Source organism: Hyperolius riggenbachi, chromosome 1, assembly GCF_040937935.1.
Source record: "Hyperolius riggenbachi isolate aHypRig1 chromosome 1, aHypRig1.pri, whole genome shotgun sequence".
NCBI classification, from domain to species: Eukaryota; Metazoa; Chordata; class Amphibia; order Anura; family Hyperoliidae; genus Hyperolius; species Hyperolius riggenbachi.
In genome coordinates, this window is record NC_090646.1 from 646210651 (window position 1) to 646226939 (window position 16289).

Here is a 16289-nt window from a genome sequence, read left to right on the forward strand (position 1 = left end):
ACCACCAATGCCCCGGAGTCACCGCTGCCTCAGCCGTCCCTCACATGTATCGCAACCAAGACGTTGCATCTTCAGAGGGTAACGATATGATGAGAACGGTCCCCGTATATATATTTATATATACCCTGGCGGGATTGTTGCCTTCTGTGTTGACCGGGATGAGTGCGACCGATATCATCTGCTGAAATAATTGTAAGGGGTCATTGTGTCAACAAACAAACGTTGAGAAATTATCGGGCAACGCAAGATCATGCAGGAAATCGCTCATCCCGCTGGATCTATATATGTTAGCTTTGGTCATTGTCGATCTGCTGCTTGGAAGAGATAGATAACAAGGCAGCCAAATGGGACTAAATTATTATTATTGTTGATTTATATATATTGTTTTGCCAAGAGTACCGAAGCCGGTGAAAATAATAATAATTTCGATAAAAAAAGAGGGTATCCTGAATAATTTACTGCATTCTACTAAATGTCACTACGGCGTCTCTTTAGCCCCTTAGCAGCTTCAATAGTTATCTCGTTTGAGATAAGAGCGCTGCTTTTGATCTCAGTCGGCAGAACTCGTCATGCTGTGCTGTCAATTCTTGGAATGCTTTGATCTCTCTCTGCTAGTAGAAAATATAGACACTGAAAGCAGAAGTCCTCTGTTATTGTCTCACACTGCCCCCTAGTGACAAGTGGCCATAAATACACATTACAGCAGTACTACCATCATTAGAAGCAGGAAAATGTAACAAAGAAGGAATAAAAAAAAATGTGTTAAAATAAATAGACCTGGAGTACTTGCAAGTCTCTAAATAAATTGGCTGCTAGAGGGTTAAGGTAATTCTGCCCTGCAGCATGACAGACAGCTAGAAAAGCTCCTACTGGTTCCCTGCATTATAGAAAACTAAGTTACAATGTGCTGGATTTCGCTAAGCTTTAATGCACTTCAATGGCGTTCCTCGTCATGTAAAACGTCTCGAGTCTCAGATGCTTTATTAGATCTTGTTTCTTGCCTCTTCTTTTATGTTCCCCTTTGGGATGAGTCATTGTGCTGTTGTCTTTTATGCAGTGAGTGGAATAATCCAGGTATTTTGTGTGTGTGTTGTGTTGGCAGCAGTGTGGGCAGGCTGACATCTCTGTGCGTCAGGTATGGAATTAAGGGGGAAGCCTTTCATCTGCTAACTTTTGGAAGCTACAAAACTAGTTACAGTAGAGCTCCGGTGTGTGTACATTTTCTTTATACAGGTGGTTCCCTCGTTCTTAACCTGAATCTGTTCTTAAGTCGGAACATTGTGCCATCTCTGTACCCTGTACCTACTCTGTGCCCCCTGTGCCTCCAGTGTCCCCCTCTGTGTCACCTCTGGCCTTTCTACCTGTTTATACAAGTTTAAAAGACATTTTTTCTTCGAATTATTTCAAATCGATTTTCTCAAAAACTACAAGTCCAAAAAAAAAAAATGTTTTTGACTTGTTCCCATGGAAACACAGAATCCACGCCGTTCGTATCGGCGGGTCGTTCGTAAGTCGGGGACTACCTGTGCAGTAAAACCCCAGTTATCCAGAACTCAGATAACCAGAATTCTCAAGCAGCCAGAAAAAAAATCCTGGCCTTGCTGGATGCATACATCTACTATTTTTAATTACTGTATTTTAAAGTTAATACAGAGGAAAACTGTAGTGAGAGGAATATGGAGGCTGCCATATTTGTTTCCATTTAAACAATTGCCTGGCAGCCCTGCTGATGTATTTGGCTGCAGTAGTGTCTGAATCACACAAGAAACAAGCATGCAGCTAATCTTGTCAGATCTGACAATAATGTCATAAACACCTGATCTGCTGCATGCTTGTTCAGGGGCTATCACTGAAAGTATTACAGGCAGAGGATCAGCAGAATAGTCAGGCAACTGGTATTGTTTAAAAGCAAATAAACATGGCAGCCACCATAGCCCTTTCATTACAATTGTCCTTTAATGGTAAGTATACAGTGTGGGGCATAGTACTATATTTTATCACCCCTTAACAATTCCTCGTCCCTTACAACTAGCACTAACCTCCCCCCTAATAATACCGCCTAGGAGTAAAAGTGCAGAGGTTGCTCAGAACAACCTATCAGAATCCTTCTTTTATTGCACAGGTGATTGGTTGCTGTGGCCAACTGCTCTGCTTCCACTTCAGTTTTCTGTGAAAAATAAATCATCTTTAAAGTACCGTATATACTCGAGTATAAGCCGACCCGAGTATAGGCCGACCCCCTAACTTTTACCTAAATATACTGGGAAAAATGACCGGCTCAAGTATAAGCCGAGGGTAGGAAATGCAGTGGTCCAACGGTGCAGAGGAAAGCATTGTTTAGAGAATATAGATGGATTGGAGGAGGAAGAAAGTACATATACAGTGGAAAATGCCAGACTGGAATGGTGTGTGTAGCTGACATCTGTACCCCTGCCGTTACAAAGTGCATTCAGGTGTCTCCTGACATTGCTGGACTCACCTGCAGCAACCCTCCTGGTCAGTTAATTGATCCGCAGTTACTTATGTTTCCTGCAAGATCTTCAAATGAAATTCCTGCAGAGTATAGCTTCATGCATTCCCTCCCCTCTTTCTGTACAGCAGCACATGGTGTTCCACCATAGCAGAGCAGTTTGAGGCACATTTGTTGGTTCCCAAAGAGGGACAGTTGGGAGCTTTGTATGTGGTGCCTTTCTCCTCCCTCCCGTGCCCCCCTTGCATGTGCTGCATATGCCCCCCCCCCCCAAGTGCCAATGTGAGGATCTGGAGATGGGCGGTAACGGCTTTCCGTGTAGTCCTCAGCGTGTGCAGCATGCCCGAGCAGAACTTGGGAGAGACTTCTGTACAGCCCACCCCCGTACCCGAGTTCCTGTGTGTTCCTCCAGCATATGCGGTGCTGGTGCATCTGTTACTCACCCTCTGGTGCCCGATTGTCTCTCCGGTAACGGCTGTCCGCATAGTCCTCAGCGTGTGCAGAGTGCCCGTGCAGAATTAGGGAGAGACTTCTGTGCCCCACCCCCGTACCGAGTTCCCCCGGCATATGCGGTGCTGGTGCGTCCCGTTGAAGCAGAGAGCAGGGTAGGTGTTTTCTGTAATGTTCCCACTGATATATATGGTAAAGTACATGAGGGTGCTTCGACTCTGGTTCACTTTAATCTTTTGTTTTTTTACAAGGAACCACAGAACTAGGAAAATAACTGTACTCTGTGAAACTCTGTGAATGTGAAAATATTGTCTCAATTATATGTCCCCTTCCATTGATTATTATGTTGTTATAATCCTCTGATGCTATTGCATATCCAGTATATACATGTTTGTTCCTGAATCCTCTTTTATCTCATGTGTCTTGCACTTTATTGTCAGCACATAAATTTACTTTTGAATTTGCTCTCTTTTAGTATACCCGGGTCTGGATCCCTGACCCGGAAGACGTATGGAGATCGGCAGAGATCATCAAGGATTACAAAGAAGGGGATAAAACTTTGCACCTGAAACTTGAAGATGAAAGCGTAAGACATTATTCTTCATTGTTATTTTAGGCTCCTAGCAGTTTGGAACTGAATCTTCCAAACCACTCCCAGTTTTGCTAAGACCTGCCCACGAGGAGCACTGTTAAGCAGCACTCCTTGCCAGTCATAGATGAGAGGTGTGGTTCTCTATAGCAGAGCAGAGATTCTGAGACATCGGAACATACCTTTTCTTTTCTGTTTTGCAAATGAAAATCATGTCTGATTGTCAGCACATAGCTGCTGCCCACCCCCACACTGCCACACGCACTTCTCTGCCTGCAGCTGCTATTGAAATGTTTTGCATCAACCTCTGTATATGCTAAAGGTTCTACTTTTAAAGAGGACCTGAACTAGCTGCTCTGCCTTGGCAAAGGAGATTCCTGAACTGAGAGATCAAATTACAGTGGTAATTAGTCACAGATGAGGGGGAATTAGACAGGCTAAACTATCTTAATACATACAGGGTACATTCTCTATGTTTTTGTTCTATCCTGTGTAATAGTTCGCACCTGTGTGATCTATCCAACAGCTGAGGGTGCGTTTCCACTAGTGCGGTGGGAAATCGCCGCGGATTCTCCGCGGACGAATTCGCATGCAGGAGCGAAATCGCATGCGGTTGTATGCAAATTTTACCGCAAATTTGCATACGATTTCGCATGGATGACGCTGTGTGCGATTTTAACCATGTCAGTGCCTGTGTGCTTTTTCATTGATTCCATGCGAAATCGTATGCAAATTCGCATGAAAAAACACCATGCGAATTCCCTATTAAATACATTGTATGCGAATCGCATGCGTGTGTGCGGTGTCCGAATTCGGATGGCTCTGCTGAGCAGATTTTTCCTGCACAAGAAAACGCTCCGTTTTCCTGACAAGTGGACACAGGCTCATTCACTTTTATTGGTTATGCGAATTTGCATGCGGGGAACGCATGCGAATTCGCGTTAGTGGAAACGCACCCTAAATCCAGGAGTGTGCAGAATGCAAGCTGCAATGCAGTGGCAAGTTCTTTTGACCCATGAAATAGGCATCCCCCCTCCTCCTTTGCTAGAAATTGCCTTGCATAGTTTTGAGCTTGATTAGGGTTAAAGTATGATAGACTTTGCAGAGAAGGTGAAATGACGGAGCTGTCTGTTGCCTGCAGGGGCTGCAGCCAGTATCACAGACTAGTCAGAACCTGAGACATGTGAGAAGTATTTGGCCCAGGGACTTCACATCTCACACATCACAAATTGCATTATAAGAATGTTTATCATTTTTCAGGGCTGTATCGCAGTTTTAACTATGTTATATCATAATTTCTATTGTAATTACTTAATTTGACTTGATCTGTCCATACACTGGTCAATGTGGCCAACAGATAGATTCCTCTCAGACCATTATCTGACCGAATCCATCCACACACTGTACACAGATTTTCAATAGATTTCAGCATGAAATCTGTTGAAAAACTGCATGTACTGCCTGCCAGTTCCTCAGGTCTCTGAATGTCGTTCCTCAGGCCGTGAAGAATGTAGGCAGAGAAGCTTACACTCCTTCCTGTGTCTCTTCTCCCCCGAGGCGCCTGTGTCCCATGACAAATCTTAGAGGCCAAACACTATGGATACCTTACGTGACCACTAGGGGCCTCTAGTGTTTGGCCTCTTGCATTTGTAACATGACACAGACCTTATATCAGGCTTTCTTAAAGCGGATCTGAGATGAAAAACTAACTATAACAAGTAACTTGTCTGTATATCTTATCTAAAGTTTAGATAGTTTACACAGCAAATCTAGCTGCAAACAGCTTCAATAGAAAATGATTATTTCTTCCTGTGATACAATGACAGCAGCCATGTTGTTTGTAAACATTACACAGAGGCAGGCTTATCTGCATCTTGAGCAAAAAAACCTAATCCCCCCTCCTCCTCCCCTCTGCCTCTGAAATCTCTGGCTAGTAATACCTCCCCCTCCTCCTGCCCAGACTGAGCTCCCATGAGCCCTTGCTACTGCCAAGGCTCTCTGAAAACCTGTGGGAGTGGCTTGTTTAGTTTATCGGGAATTACAGTATTAAAACAAAATAAAAAAAGTATGTGGCTTGAGCAATGCCCTATAAACAATAGGAAAGGGACCCAATTATGCAATGAGTAAAAGTTCACCTCGGATCCACTTTAACCAGGGTTCTCTGGAATCCCAGGGTTCCTTGAGTGCTCTGCAGGGCGTCCTTGGCATTTTCCCCCATTGTGGGGGTTGTGGTAAGTATCATAGAGAGCACACTATAATAGGGGGTACTGTAAAAATAAGCACTAAATTGGTGGTCAGAATAATAATGGAGCGCATTAATAAAAAGCACTAGAATAAGGAGACATTATAATGAAGGGCACTGTAACAGGGGGTAGTGGCATAATATGCAGGATAAATGCAGGGGTTCCTTGAGATCCAAAAATGACTCGCAGGGTTCCTCCAGAGTATAAAGGCTGAGAAAGGCTGCCTTATATGATCTAATGCAGGGTACACACGATGCAGTTTCCCACCCAACAGGCGGGAATTGGCCGATTATTTCAGACATGTCCGATTGGCTCCCGATCAATAAAGTGATTGATTATGCGAACTTATAATTGGAAAATCGATCACTTTATCGATCAGGTGCACTTTGGACATGTACACACGATGCAACTTCCCGTACGATCACCGTCGATCGGGCGGGAAATTGCATCGTGTATACCCAGCAGTATAGATCCTATAAGGCTTGTCTTTTCCTTACTGCACCTTCTTATACAAGATTTTGGTAGCCAAATAAAATAAATAGCCATGTGTCCCCAGATAAATAAATAGCCATGTGTCCCCAGATAAATAGCCATGTGTCCCCAGATAAATAGCCATGTGTCCCCAGATAAATAAATAGCCATGTGTCCCCAGATAAATAAATAGCCATGTGTCCTCATATAAATAAATAGCCATGTGTCCTCAGATAAATAAATAGCCATGTGTCCTCAGATAAATAAATAGCCATGTGTCCTCAGATAAATAAATAGCCATGTGTCCTCAGATAAATAAATAGCCATGTGTCCTCAGATAAATAAATAGCCATGTGTCCTCAGATAAATAAATAGCCATGTGTCCCAAGATAAATAAATAGCCATGTGTCCTCAGATAAATAAATAGCCATGTGTCCCATGATAAATAAATAGCCATGTGTCCTCAGATAAATAAATAGCCATGTGTCCTCAGATAAATAAATAGCCATGTGTCCCAAGATAAATAAATAGCCATGTGTCCTCAGATAAATAAATAGCCATGTGTCCCATGATAAATAAATAGCCATGTGTCCTCAGATAAATAAATCGCCATGTGTCCTCAGATAAATAAATAGCCATGTGTCCCCAGATAAATAAATAGCCATGTGTCCTCAGATAAATAAATAGCCATGTGTCCCATGATAAATAAATAGCCATGTGTCCTCAGATAAATAAATAGCCATGTGTCCTCAGATAAATAAATAGCCATGTGTCCTCAGATAAATAAATAGCCATGTGTCCCAAGATAAATAAATAGCCATGTGTCCTCAGATAAATAAATAGCCATGTGTCCCATGATAAATAAATAGCCATGTGTCCTCAGATAAATAAATAGCCATGTGTCCTCAGATAAATAAATAGCCATGTGTCCCAAGATAAATAAATAGCCATGTGTCCTCAGATAAATAAATAGCCATGTGTCCCATGATAAATAAATAGCCATGTGTCCTCAGATAAATAAATAGCCATGTGTCCTCAGATAAATAAATAGCCATGTGTCCCCAGATAAATAAATAGCCATGTGTCCCCAGATAAATAAATAGCCATGTGTCCTCAGATAAATAAATAGCCATGTGTCCCAAGATAAATAAATAGCCATGTGTCCTCAGATAAATAAATAGCCATGTGTCCTCAGATAAATAAATAGCCATGTGTCCCCAGATAAATAAATAGCCATGTGTCCCCAGATAAATAAATAGCCATGTGTCCCCAGATAAATAAATAGCCATGTGTCCCCAGATAAATAAATAGCCATGTGTCCTCAGATAAATAAATAGCCATGTGTCCCCAGATAAATAAATAGCCATGTGTCCCCAGATAAATAAATAGCCATGTGTCCTCAGATAAATAAATAGCCATGTGTCCTCAGATAAATAAATAGCCATGTGTCCCAAGATAAATAAATAGCCATGTGTCCTCAGATAAATAAATAGCCATGTGTCCCCAGATAAATAAATAGCCATGTGTCCCCAGATAAATAAATAGCCATGTGTCCTCAGATAAATAAATAGCCATGTGTCCTCAGATAAATAAATAGCCATGTGTCCCAAGATAAATAAATAGCCATGTGTCCTCAGATAAATAAATAGCCATGTGTCCCCAGATAAATAAATAGCCATGTGTCCCCAGATAAATAAATAGCCATGTGTCCTCAGATAAATAAATAGCCATGTGTCCTCAGATAAATAAATAGCCATGTGTCCTCAGATAAATAAATAGCCATGTGTCCTCATATAAATAAATAGCCATGTGTCCCCAGATAAATAAATAGCCATGTGTCCTCAGATAAATAAATAGCCATGTGTCCCCAGATAAATAAATAGCCATGTGTCCTCATATAAATAAATAGCCATGTGTCCTCATATAAATAAATAGCCATGTGTCCTCATATAAATAAATAGCCATGTGTCCTCAGATAAATAAATAGCCATGTGTCCCCAGATAAATAAATAGCCATGTGTCCCCAGATAAATAAACAGCCATGTGTCCCCAGATAAATAAATAGCCATGTGTCCCCAGATAAATAAATAGCCATGTGTCCCCAGATAAATAAATAGCCATGTGTCCCCAGATAAATAAACAGCCATGTGTCCCCAGATAAACAGCCATGTGTCCCCAGATAAACAGCCATGTGTCCCCAGATAAATAAATAGCCATGTGTCCCCAGATAAATAAATAGCCATCTGTCCCCAGATAAATAAATAGCCATGTGTCCTCAGATAAATAAATAGCCATGTGTCCCCAGATAAATAAATAGCCATGTGTCCTCAGATAAATAAATAGCCATGTGTCCCCAGATAAATAAATAGCCATGTGTCCCAAGATAAATAAATAGCCATGTGTCCCCAGATAAAAATAAAAAGCTATGCGTCTTCAGGTACCTGAATCAAGCTGTGAAATGTCCTCAGGTATCAGAATTCGGTAGGCACAAGTGCCCACAAAATAAAAGTATCCATGTCTGTCCCCCAGACATAGGCATTTCTTGTTTAATTCCCCACCCTCTCCCCACACAGGAAGATGTCTTCAGTATGTATGAAGATTTTGTCTTCTCTGTGACTCTGGCTGTCTTAATTAGAGCGTCAGAACATTTCTCGCCTGTCCTTGCTGTAAATTGACTTTCCATGAGGCGAACACATCAGCGGCAGCGAAGCCAGTCCATGTGGACACTTTACTCTTGATGTATAGTCGTCACATGGCGTCTGAGCTCACTTACTCCTGCAGATAGATCGGAGAAAATGAAGCAGAATGATCCATCCCTAGAGATAGACAGGGGTGTTATTTCACTGCTAGCCTTTGGGGCTCAGTCACACAGGGGATTTGGCTTTAGATTTTTCTGCTAAGCACTTCACTATGGCGTGCGATATTACCGCAAAAACTAAGAGGAATTACTCAAGGGAATTTACAGTACTGTATGCTTAAAGGACCACTATCCCGAAAATTGTAAAAGTTAAAATGCATGTAAACATATACAAATAAGTACATTTCTCCCAGAGTAAAATGAGCCATAAATTACCTTTCTCCTATGTTCCTGTCACTTACAGTAGGTAGTAGAAATCTGACAGAACTGACAGGTTTTGGACCAGCTCATCTCCTCACAGGGGGTTCTCAGGGTTTTCTTTATTTTCAAAAGCACATAGTTAGTGGCAGTTGCTCCCTCCAGTTGTCAAAACAGTGTGCAGCGAGCAGGGATGCTGAATGGCAGTAAAATTGCCACGATCTATATTTTTCCCCCAAAAAACGCGTTTGTGGCAATTTTTTCATGATTTTAATGCAAGTCAATTGGAGCTTTGTTAAAAAAAATGAAAAGCTCTCAGAAAGCGCTCATAGTGTGTCTACAGCCTAAAGGTGGCCACTAACAATCAATTTCTAGCAAAAAATCGTTTGAGCGATCAGATAATTCTGATCGGAAAAAAATCGTTCACTACACCATCAACGAACCAATCTTTGCTTCCTATCTACCACAACCAACAAGAAAATCCAAATTTCTTCCAGCTCCTGGTAGTCGATCGGTGCACTCGTAGCAGCTCCTCTCCCTCCCGGCCTCCAGCGGTGAAGAAGCCGACCTCGCCGGGTCGGCTTCATGTGCGCTCCACGGTAGGGGGTCATGTGATGTAGGGACGTCATCGGGTCTCTACTGTGCAGGCGCAGAACTACACCACGTTACCTGCGCCGTGGAACGCACATGACGCCGACCGGAAGCGAGGTCGGCTTCTTCACCGCTGGACGCCGGGAGGGAGAGGAGCTGCTACGAGTGCACCGATCGACTACCAGGAGCTGGAAGAAGCCCGAGGTAAGTGCGTAAGTGCAGTTTGTTTGTTTTTTTGGGGCAGCGCGAATCTTCCCTTTAAGGATGTTAATCACTGGCTCTGAGTTGTCTCCAAGTGAAGAGGATTCCACGCTGTAAAGATTAACAGTAGACCACATGTACTTCTGTGATGGCGTTTCTCGGGAGGGCGTGTCACGTGTGCAGCAAAGCAATATGTCCACTATGTGTAGCAGCGTATCGACAGTGGAACCGATATGAATACAGGCGTAGGTTGCATCTCCTCAGCACAGCGGGGAGGCCTGTACTTGCTGACTAGTTTCGCCAGCCACGCTGGCTTCCTCAGGGTGTCACTATAAATGCATCATTTATGTTTATTCTGTATTGATTACTAAATTGGACTGGTGCCTCAATAAAAATGATGTTGTGCATTGCAAGGGTGACTACAATAAAGCAAACGTCCCTTCAGAGCATCAGTTTTGGATGGACTGACGGTTAATAATGCTCGATGCATACATTTATTCGTGTTATAGTGCATACTACTGTTTAAGCACCGCATTTTGCTTGTTACAGGTTATAGACTTCCCTGTGAAGCCAGATTCTTTACCTCATCTGCGTAATCCGGATATCCTGGTGGGTGAGAATGACCTCACGGCCCTCAGCTATCTCCATGAGCCGGCCGTGCTTCACAATCTCAAAGTGCGATTCTTAGAGTCCAACCACATCTACACTTATTGTGGTGAGTGAACTTTGTGAGGTGTCTGATGATATGTAATGTGGCCCCTCATCTGGCTCGGAGGGGGCGGGCAGAGAGGGAGTGTCACACTGTGCCTATAAAGTTGGTTGATTCAGTGTCAGAAGCCTAAGGCCTCTTTCCCACCAGGACGTTGCGTTTTAGGGGACGTTATAGGTCGCATAACGTGCCCCTAACGCAACGCCTGGTGGTGTTGGTGGAGAACACTACCTAGAGCTGCGTTATGCAGTTCTTGGTGCGCCTTTTTTGTGCTATAGACTGCGGACACCACGTGATCCGCGTCATATCGTCCCGCCAGCCAATCGCCGCACAGAGCGGCCGCTCCAGGAAGTAAACACTGAACGTCACAGTGCAGTGAATATTAATTATCCATATGGCTGGCCGAGGAGGAGGAGGGGAGACCTCCTCCTCCAACATTACTGAGCATGTGCAAACAGTCTAACGCGGCTTAGCCACGTATAACACACAGCATGCAGCACGTTAACTTGACGTGTAGCGTTACAATGTAACGCAACGTGGGCACTGTGAACAGCACATTGATTTTTCATTACTGTGCGGTGGGCTGTGTTACAGGCTGCTCTAACGTGCGCCTGTAACGTCTCACTGTGAAAGCAGCCTTAAGGTACATCTAGTGATCATGGGCAGATTTGACCAAGAGACAGATCACTCTCTGATCGAATCTGATTAGAGAGAGATCTGTCGGCTGCCCATACACCGCAAGCCGATTTCCAGACAATTTCATGTTGAAATCAATCAGGAATCAGCCTGGTGATGCAGCATCCGCCTCCTTGTTCGCACGACGCTGGCCCCTTAATAACTACCGCCATTGCCATACTTGCTTTAAAGTACGCCTGAAGTGACAGGGATATAGAGGCTGACATATTTATGTCCTTTTAAAGGGAACCTTAAAGTGAACCTCCGGACTAAAAATCTACTCCGCAGCACTGTAAAGGCTTGGTGTTTCTTTAACAGTTTCACAGCATCAGAACTTTGTTTTTCTTACCAAAGCATAATTTTTAGCTCCATTTTTACCTAAGCTCCACCCATCAAAGAAAAAAAGCCCGGGCTTTTTTCCCTGATGTTGTGCAGAGCATGATGGGATTACCTATGTTGTTATTCACGTTGCCTAGCAACTGGGAGAGGTGCTCAGGACACAGGACAGTTGGAACTGTGTCTCATGCTCCCTGTCACCTCCTTTCAACCAAAAAGATGGCTGCCATCATGAAATCAAACATTTGCCTGTTCTTTTAAAACAGGGTGGGGAAGAGATTATATGACCTATCTATTTTAATTAGCGTAACTAATATAACTTAATGACAGTATGTTTGTTTAGGCTGAAGTTCCTCTTTAACTGAGAGGGATATGGAGGTTTCCTTTTAAACAATACCAGTTGTCCTTGTTTGGACTGAGGCCGGAGCCAGGGGCGAACACAGACAGGTTAAGTATAGTGCACTGAGCACCAGGGGGGCACATTTGACATGAGGGGGGACAGTGGTGGGGGTTTTATCACTCGTCTCGATATCGCTCGCCATTACCACAGCGCACCCGGATGACCACGACGGCCGGACATCTTGCAGCATTTCTGATCGACATGCTTGGCCCGAAATTGGTTGCATCACGGATCGGGCATGCGCTTGGCGGCACTGCTTTTCATCTGATTCAATAATAATTATCAAATCGGATGGTCGATCGGCCACCAAGTTGATATATGCATGGCCACTTTTTTTACTTGCCTGGGGCTTCTACCAGCCCCCTGCAGCCGTCTTGTGCCCTCTCCTTCACTCACGGAGCCTCCGGCCCCCCGCCGCCAGCTAGTTTAGTTTTTGCTGAGAGGGAGTCGGCAGGCTTTCTGCGCCTGCACAGGCCTGGCCATGTGTATGCTTCTTCATGTTTCTGTCCTAATGTAGCGTCCTGCACAGGCTCAGGACGCTACTGCGGACGGGAACGCGATGAAAAGTATGCGTGGTCGGGCATGTCAGCGAAAACTAAACTAGCTGGCGTCGGGGGACCGGAGGCACCGTGAGTGACTGCAAGGGCACAGGACGGCTGCAGGGGGCTGGTAGAAGCCCCAGGAAAAGAAAACTGATTTTTTATTCTTGCATTAAAGAGTAACTGTGACCAAGAATTGAACTTTATCCCAATCAGTAGCTGATATTCCCTTTCCCACGACAAATCATTTCCTTTTCACAAACGGATCATCGGGGGCTCTGTATGGCTGATATTGTGGTGTAACCCCTCTCACAAGAAACTGTGAGGACCATGGTCCTGGCAGTTTCCTGTCTGTGAACCTTGTTGCATTGTGGGAAATAGCTGTTTACATCTGTTACCAACTGCCAAAAAGGAAGCAGCAGCTACATCACCTGCCAGCAGTAAAAATGTCACCATGTGATACATGTCAGAATGTAAATTGGGGATTTAAAAGATTTTACAATGGGCAAACACTGACTAAATAATTTATACATAATTATTGTAAAAACATAAAAGCACTTTTTTATAATATTATTTTCACTGGAGTTCCACTTTAAGCGTCCCTTTAACAGCAACTGATCTGCCCATAGCTTACACACTTCTGTTAGGAGATATAACAGGGGATTCCTCCTCATAGATCTTCTACATGTCACGTCCAGATATCCAGGCTACGTTGGCAGGATCATGTATGCTTGCCAGTGATCTGAGGACTGGGGCAACCTTAGTAAATCGAGGCTCATTGGGTTATATGGTTAGGTAAGGAGCAGCTTGCATTCACAATAACAACTAACTTGTATCTTCTTGACTGCTTATTGTGCAGGTATTGTTCTAGTTGCCATAAATCCCTATGAACAGTTGCCAATCTATGGCGAAGATGTCATTTACGCGTACAGCGGGCAGAACATGGGGGACATGGACCCCCATATATTTGCTGTGGCGGAAGAAGCCTACAAGCAGATGGCCAGGTAAGCTGTTCCTCTACAAAGTACTGATTTTAGATTTGCAATATTCAGTGGATTCTGCCAGTGCCAACATCTCTACCCAGAATGCTGTATGTCTGGATCCTTGAGTACAATATCCTCTATAATAAAACCCCTGTGTCCCTGCGTAGCGCAGTCCCTGTGTAGCTGGCTCCGTGCTTTTTGCTACTGCTCATGTGCGCAGCATGGACCCGGACAGCATTTGAGACTGGAGGACGGGGCCAGTGAGCCGGGCAGGCGTGTGCGCAGGTGGACGGGTGCGCACGCGAGCACGGGTGGACGGGTGCGCACGGGTGGACGGGTGCGCACGGGTGGACGGGTGCGCACGCGAGCACGGGTGGACGGGTGCGCACGGGTGGACGGGTGCGCACGGGTGGACGGGTGAGCACAGGTGGACGGGTGCGCATGCGAGCACGGGTGTGCGCACGAGTGCAGCGGGTGAGTGTGCATGCAAAGTTTAAAAAGACAGACCTAGAGCCCATTTTTAAATGGGCTTGGGTCTACTAGTAATAATGATACTACATAGATTATTATTATTATTATTTATTGTATTTATAAAGCGCCAACATATTACGCAGCGCTGGACAATAAATAGGGATACATACATTGCAACAAGGGGTGACAGACAGAGAGGTAGCAAACGGTTATACAACATAGCACAAGGTTATACATACAATCAGGGTATAATATGCGGTTTACAGAAACCCGGCAAAACAAGTACGAGTTAGTCCATGAGAAGAGTGTAATTGCCGAGGTAGTAAAATTAAGAAGGACACACTAAGGGAGGGGGGAGGCCCTGCCAAGGCTTACAATCTAAAGGGTGGGGGGACACAAAAGGTAGGACTGTGGAAAAGGTGATTGACAGAGAGTTAGAGTGTGGTAGATGTGGGGTAGGCCATTTTAAAGAAATGTGTTTTGAGGGCTTGCTTAAGGTGTTGAAGGAAGGAGCGAGTCTGAGGGGGAGTGGAAGGGAGTTCCATAGGGTGGGGGGCAGCTCTTGAGAAATCTTGTAAGCGTGCATGGGAATGAGAAATGCGTGTGGCGGTCAGGTGGAGATCATTGGAGGACCGGAGGGGACGGGCAGGTATATATCTGTTGACGAGCTCAGAAATGTAGGTTGGGCAGGTCTTGTGCACAGATTTGTAGGTAAGGCACAAAACCTTAAAACTGATTCTGGAGCTGATAGGGAGCCAGTGTAGGGCTTCGCAGAGGGGAGAAGTGGAAGCATAGTAGTGGGAAAGATGGATGAGTCTAGCTGCTGCATTCATGACTGATTGAAGAGGTTCAATGCATTTTAAGGGGAGGCCAGATAGTAGGGCATTGCAGTAGTCAAGGCGGGAGATGGGTAAAATTGGACAAAAAAGATTGGATCATTAGTTGCCACCATAAGCTTTCAAATGGGTTTGAGCAGTACAGGCGAGGTCCCGAGTGCTCACACTGTCTGGGACCACCACCTGTCATGATATCGCAGCTAGTTATGATGTTGGGATAATACAGTAGTATATTTTCATTTTTCTATCTGCTGCATATTATGTCAGAGGTGTAGGTATGCCAGGCTGGCAGCTAGCTTCATGGAGTTCCTGTATGTACATGTAAATTAACTCTACCATTGTCTGCATTTGAATGGGTCAAATACGTTGAATAGGCAAATGAACCTAGACATTCAAGTAGGGACTGTCTACCTAGCCTCTAATTAGGAGATGGCTAATTATGCCCATAGCCAGTCATGTCCTTTTACCTTTTTGATCTTCTGGGAAGTACTGTCTCAGATGTGTATTGTGCTTGGGAGCAATTGTCACCTGGACTGGCTGCAGTGTGCTTTGACGCAGCTCACACCAGCACAGGGCCAGGAATTTACATATGACAGCCTACTGGAAATGGGTGAAGGGTTGAAGTCCTTTTGATACAATTTTTACCTGTGGAAATAGGGTTTATGGAAGTCTTCTGAAATCTCTGAAAAGATCAAACACTAACACAGGAACGCTTTGAAGTTGCACGCGTTAAACAGGAACTTGGATTGTTCCTTGGCCTGGGACATTGGGGTGGCCCCGGGGCACGCATTTTGCTATAAAACAGCAGCCTGGGACGGTCACAGATCATCTTCTCCCGAGAGTAGCTCATCGCTAGAGATGATCCCGAGGAAATTGGAAAATTCGTGTCTCTCCACGGTTGGACATTTGCGCTGGTAAAAGTTCAATTAATGTTTATCCCATTTTATTTTTTTTCAAACTTATCTAGCTGTGTATCCTTGTAAACTTTTATTTTGTAACTTTTTTTTACTTTGTTTTTGTAAATCTTTTGTATATATTATTTTCTGCATTGTTCCACTTTTTTTCCCTGGAATATTAAATCGTTCTTTAATAAGCTTGACTTCTGTTGTACTAAACTAACACTCATAGCCTAGTAGAGGAGACTGAAGTGTAACGGTGTATAAGTCCATGCCTGGTTGTATTATTGAGCATCACTACCGTATAAGATTGTAATTGCATTGTGTGTATGGGGCGCTTCCGCACTCGACAGCAGAGTGGCTAACAGTATCGT

General features: G+C 44.1%; 1 protein-coding gene across 2 annotated transcripts in view; it reads left to right on the top strand.

Annotated features, from left to right (window-relative positions):
• MYO5B (myosin VB) overlaps window positions 1–16289 on the top strand; it is a 337992-nt gene that overhangs the window by 111339 nt on the left and 210364 nt on the right. For both annotated transcript variants that reach the window (XM_068251374.1, XM_068251375.1), the window contains exons 2-4: window positions 3396–3506; window positions 10620–10785; window positions 13589–13733. In XM_068251374.1, the coding sequence (XP_068107475.1) occupies window positions 3396–3506; window positions 10620–10785; window positions 13589–13733 (422 nt within the window). The remainder of the gene's footprint in view (window positions 1–3395; window positions 3507–10619; window positions 10786–13588; window positions 13734–16289) is intronic.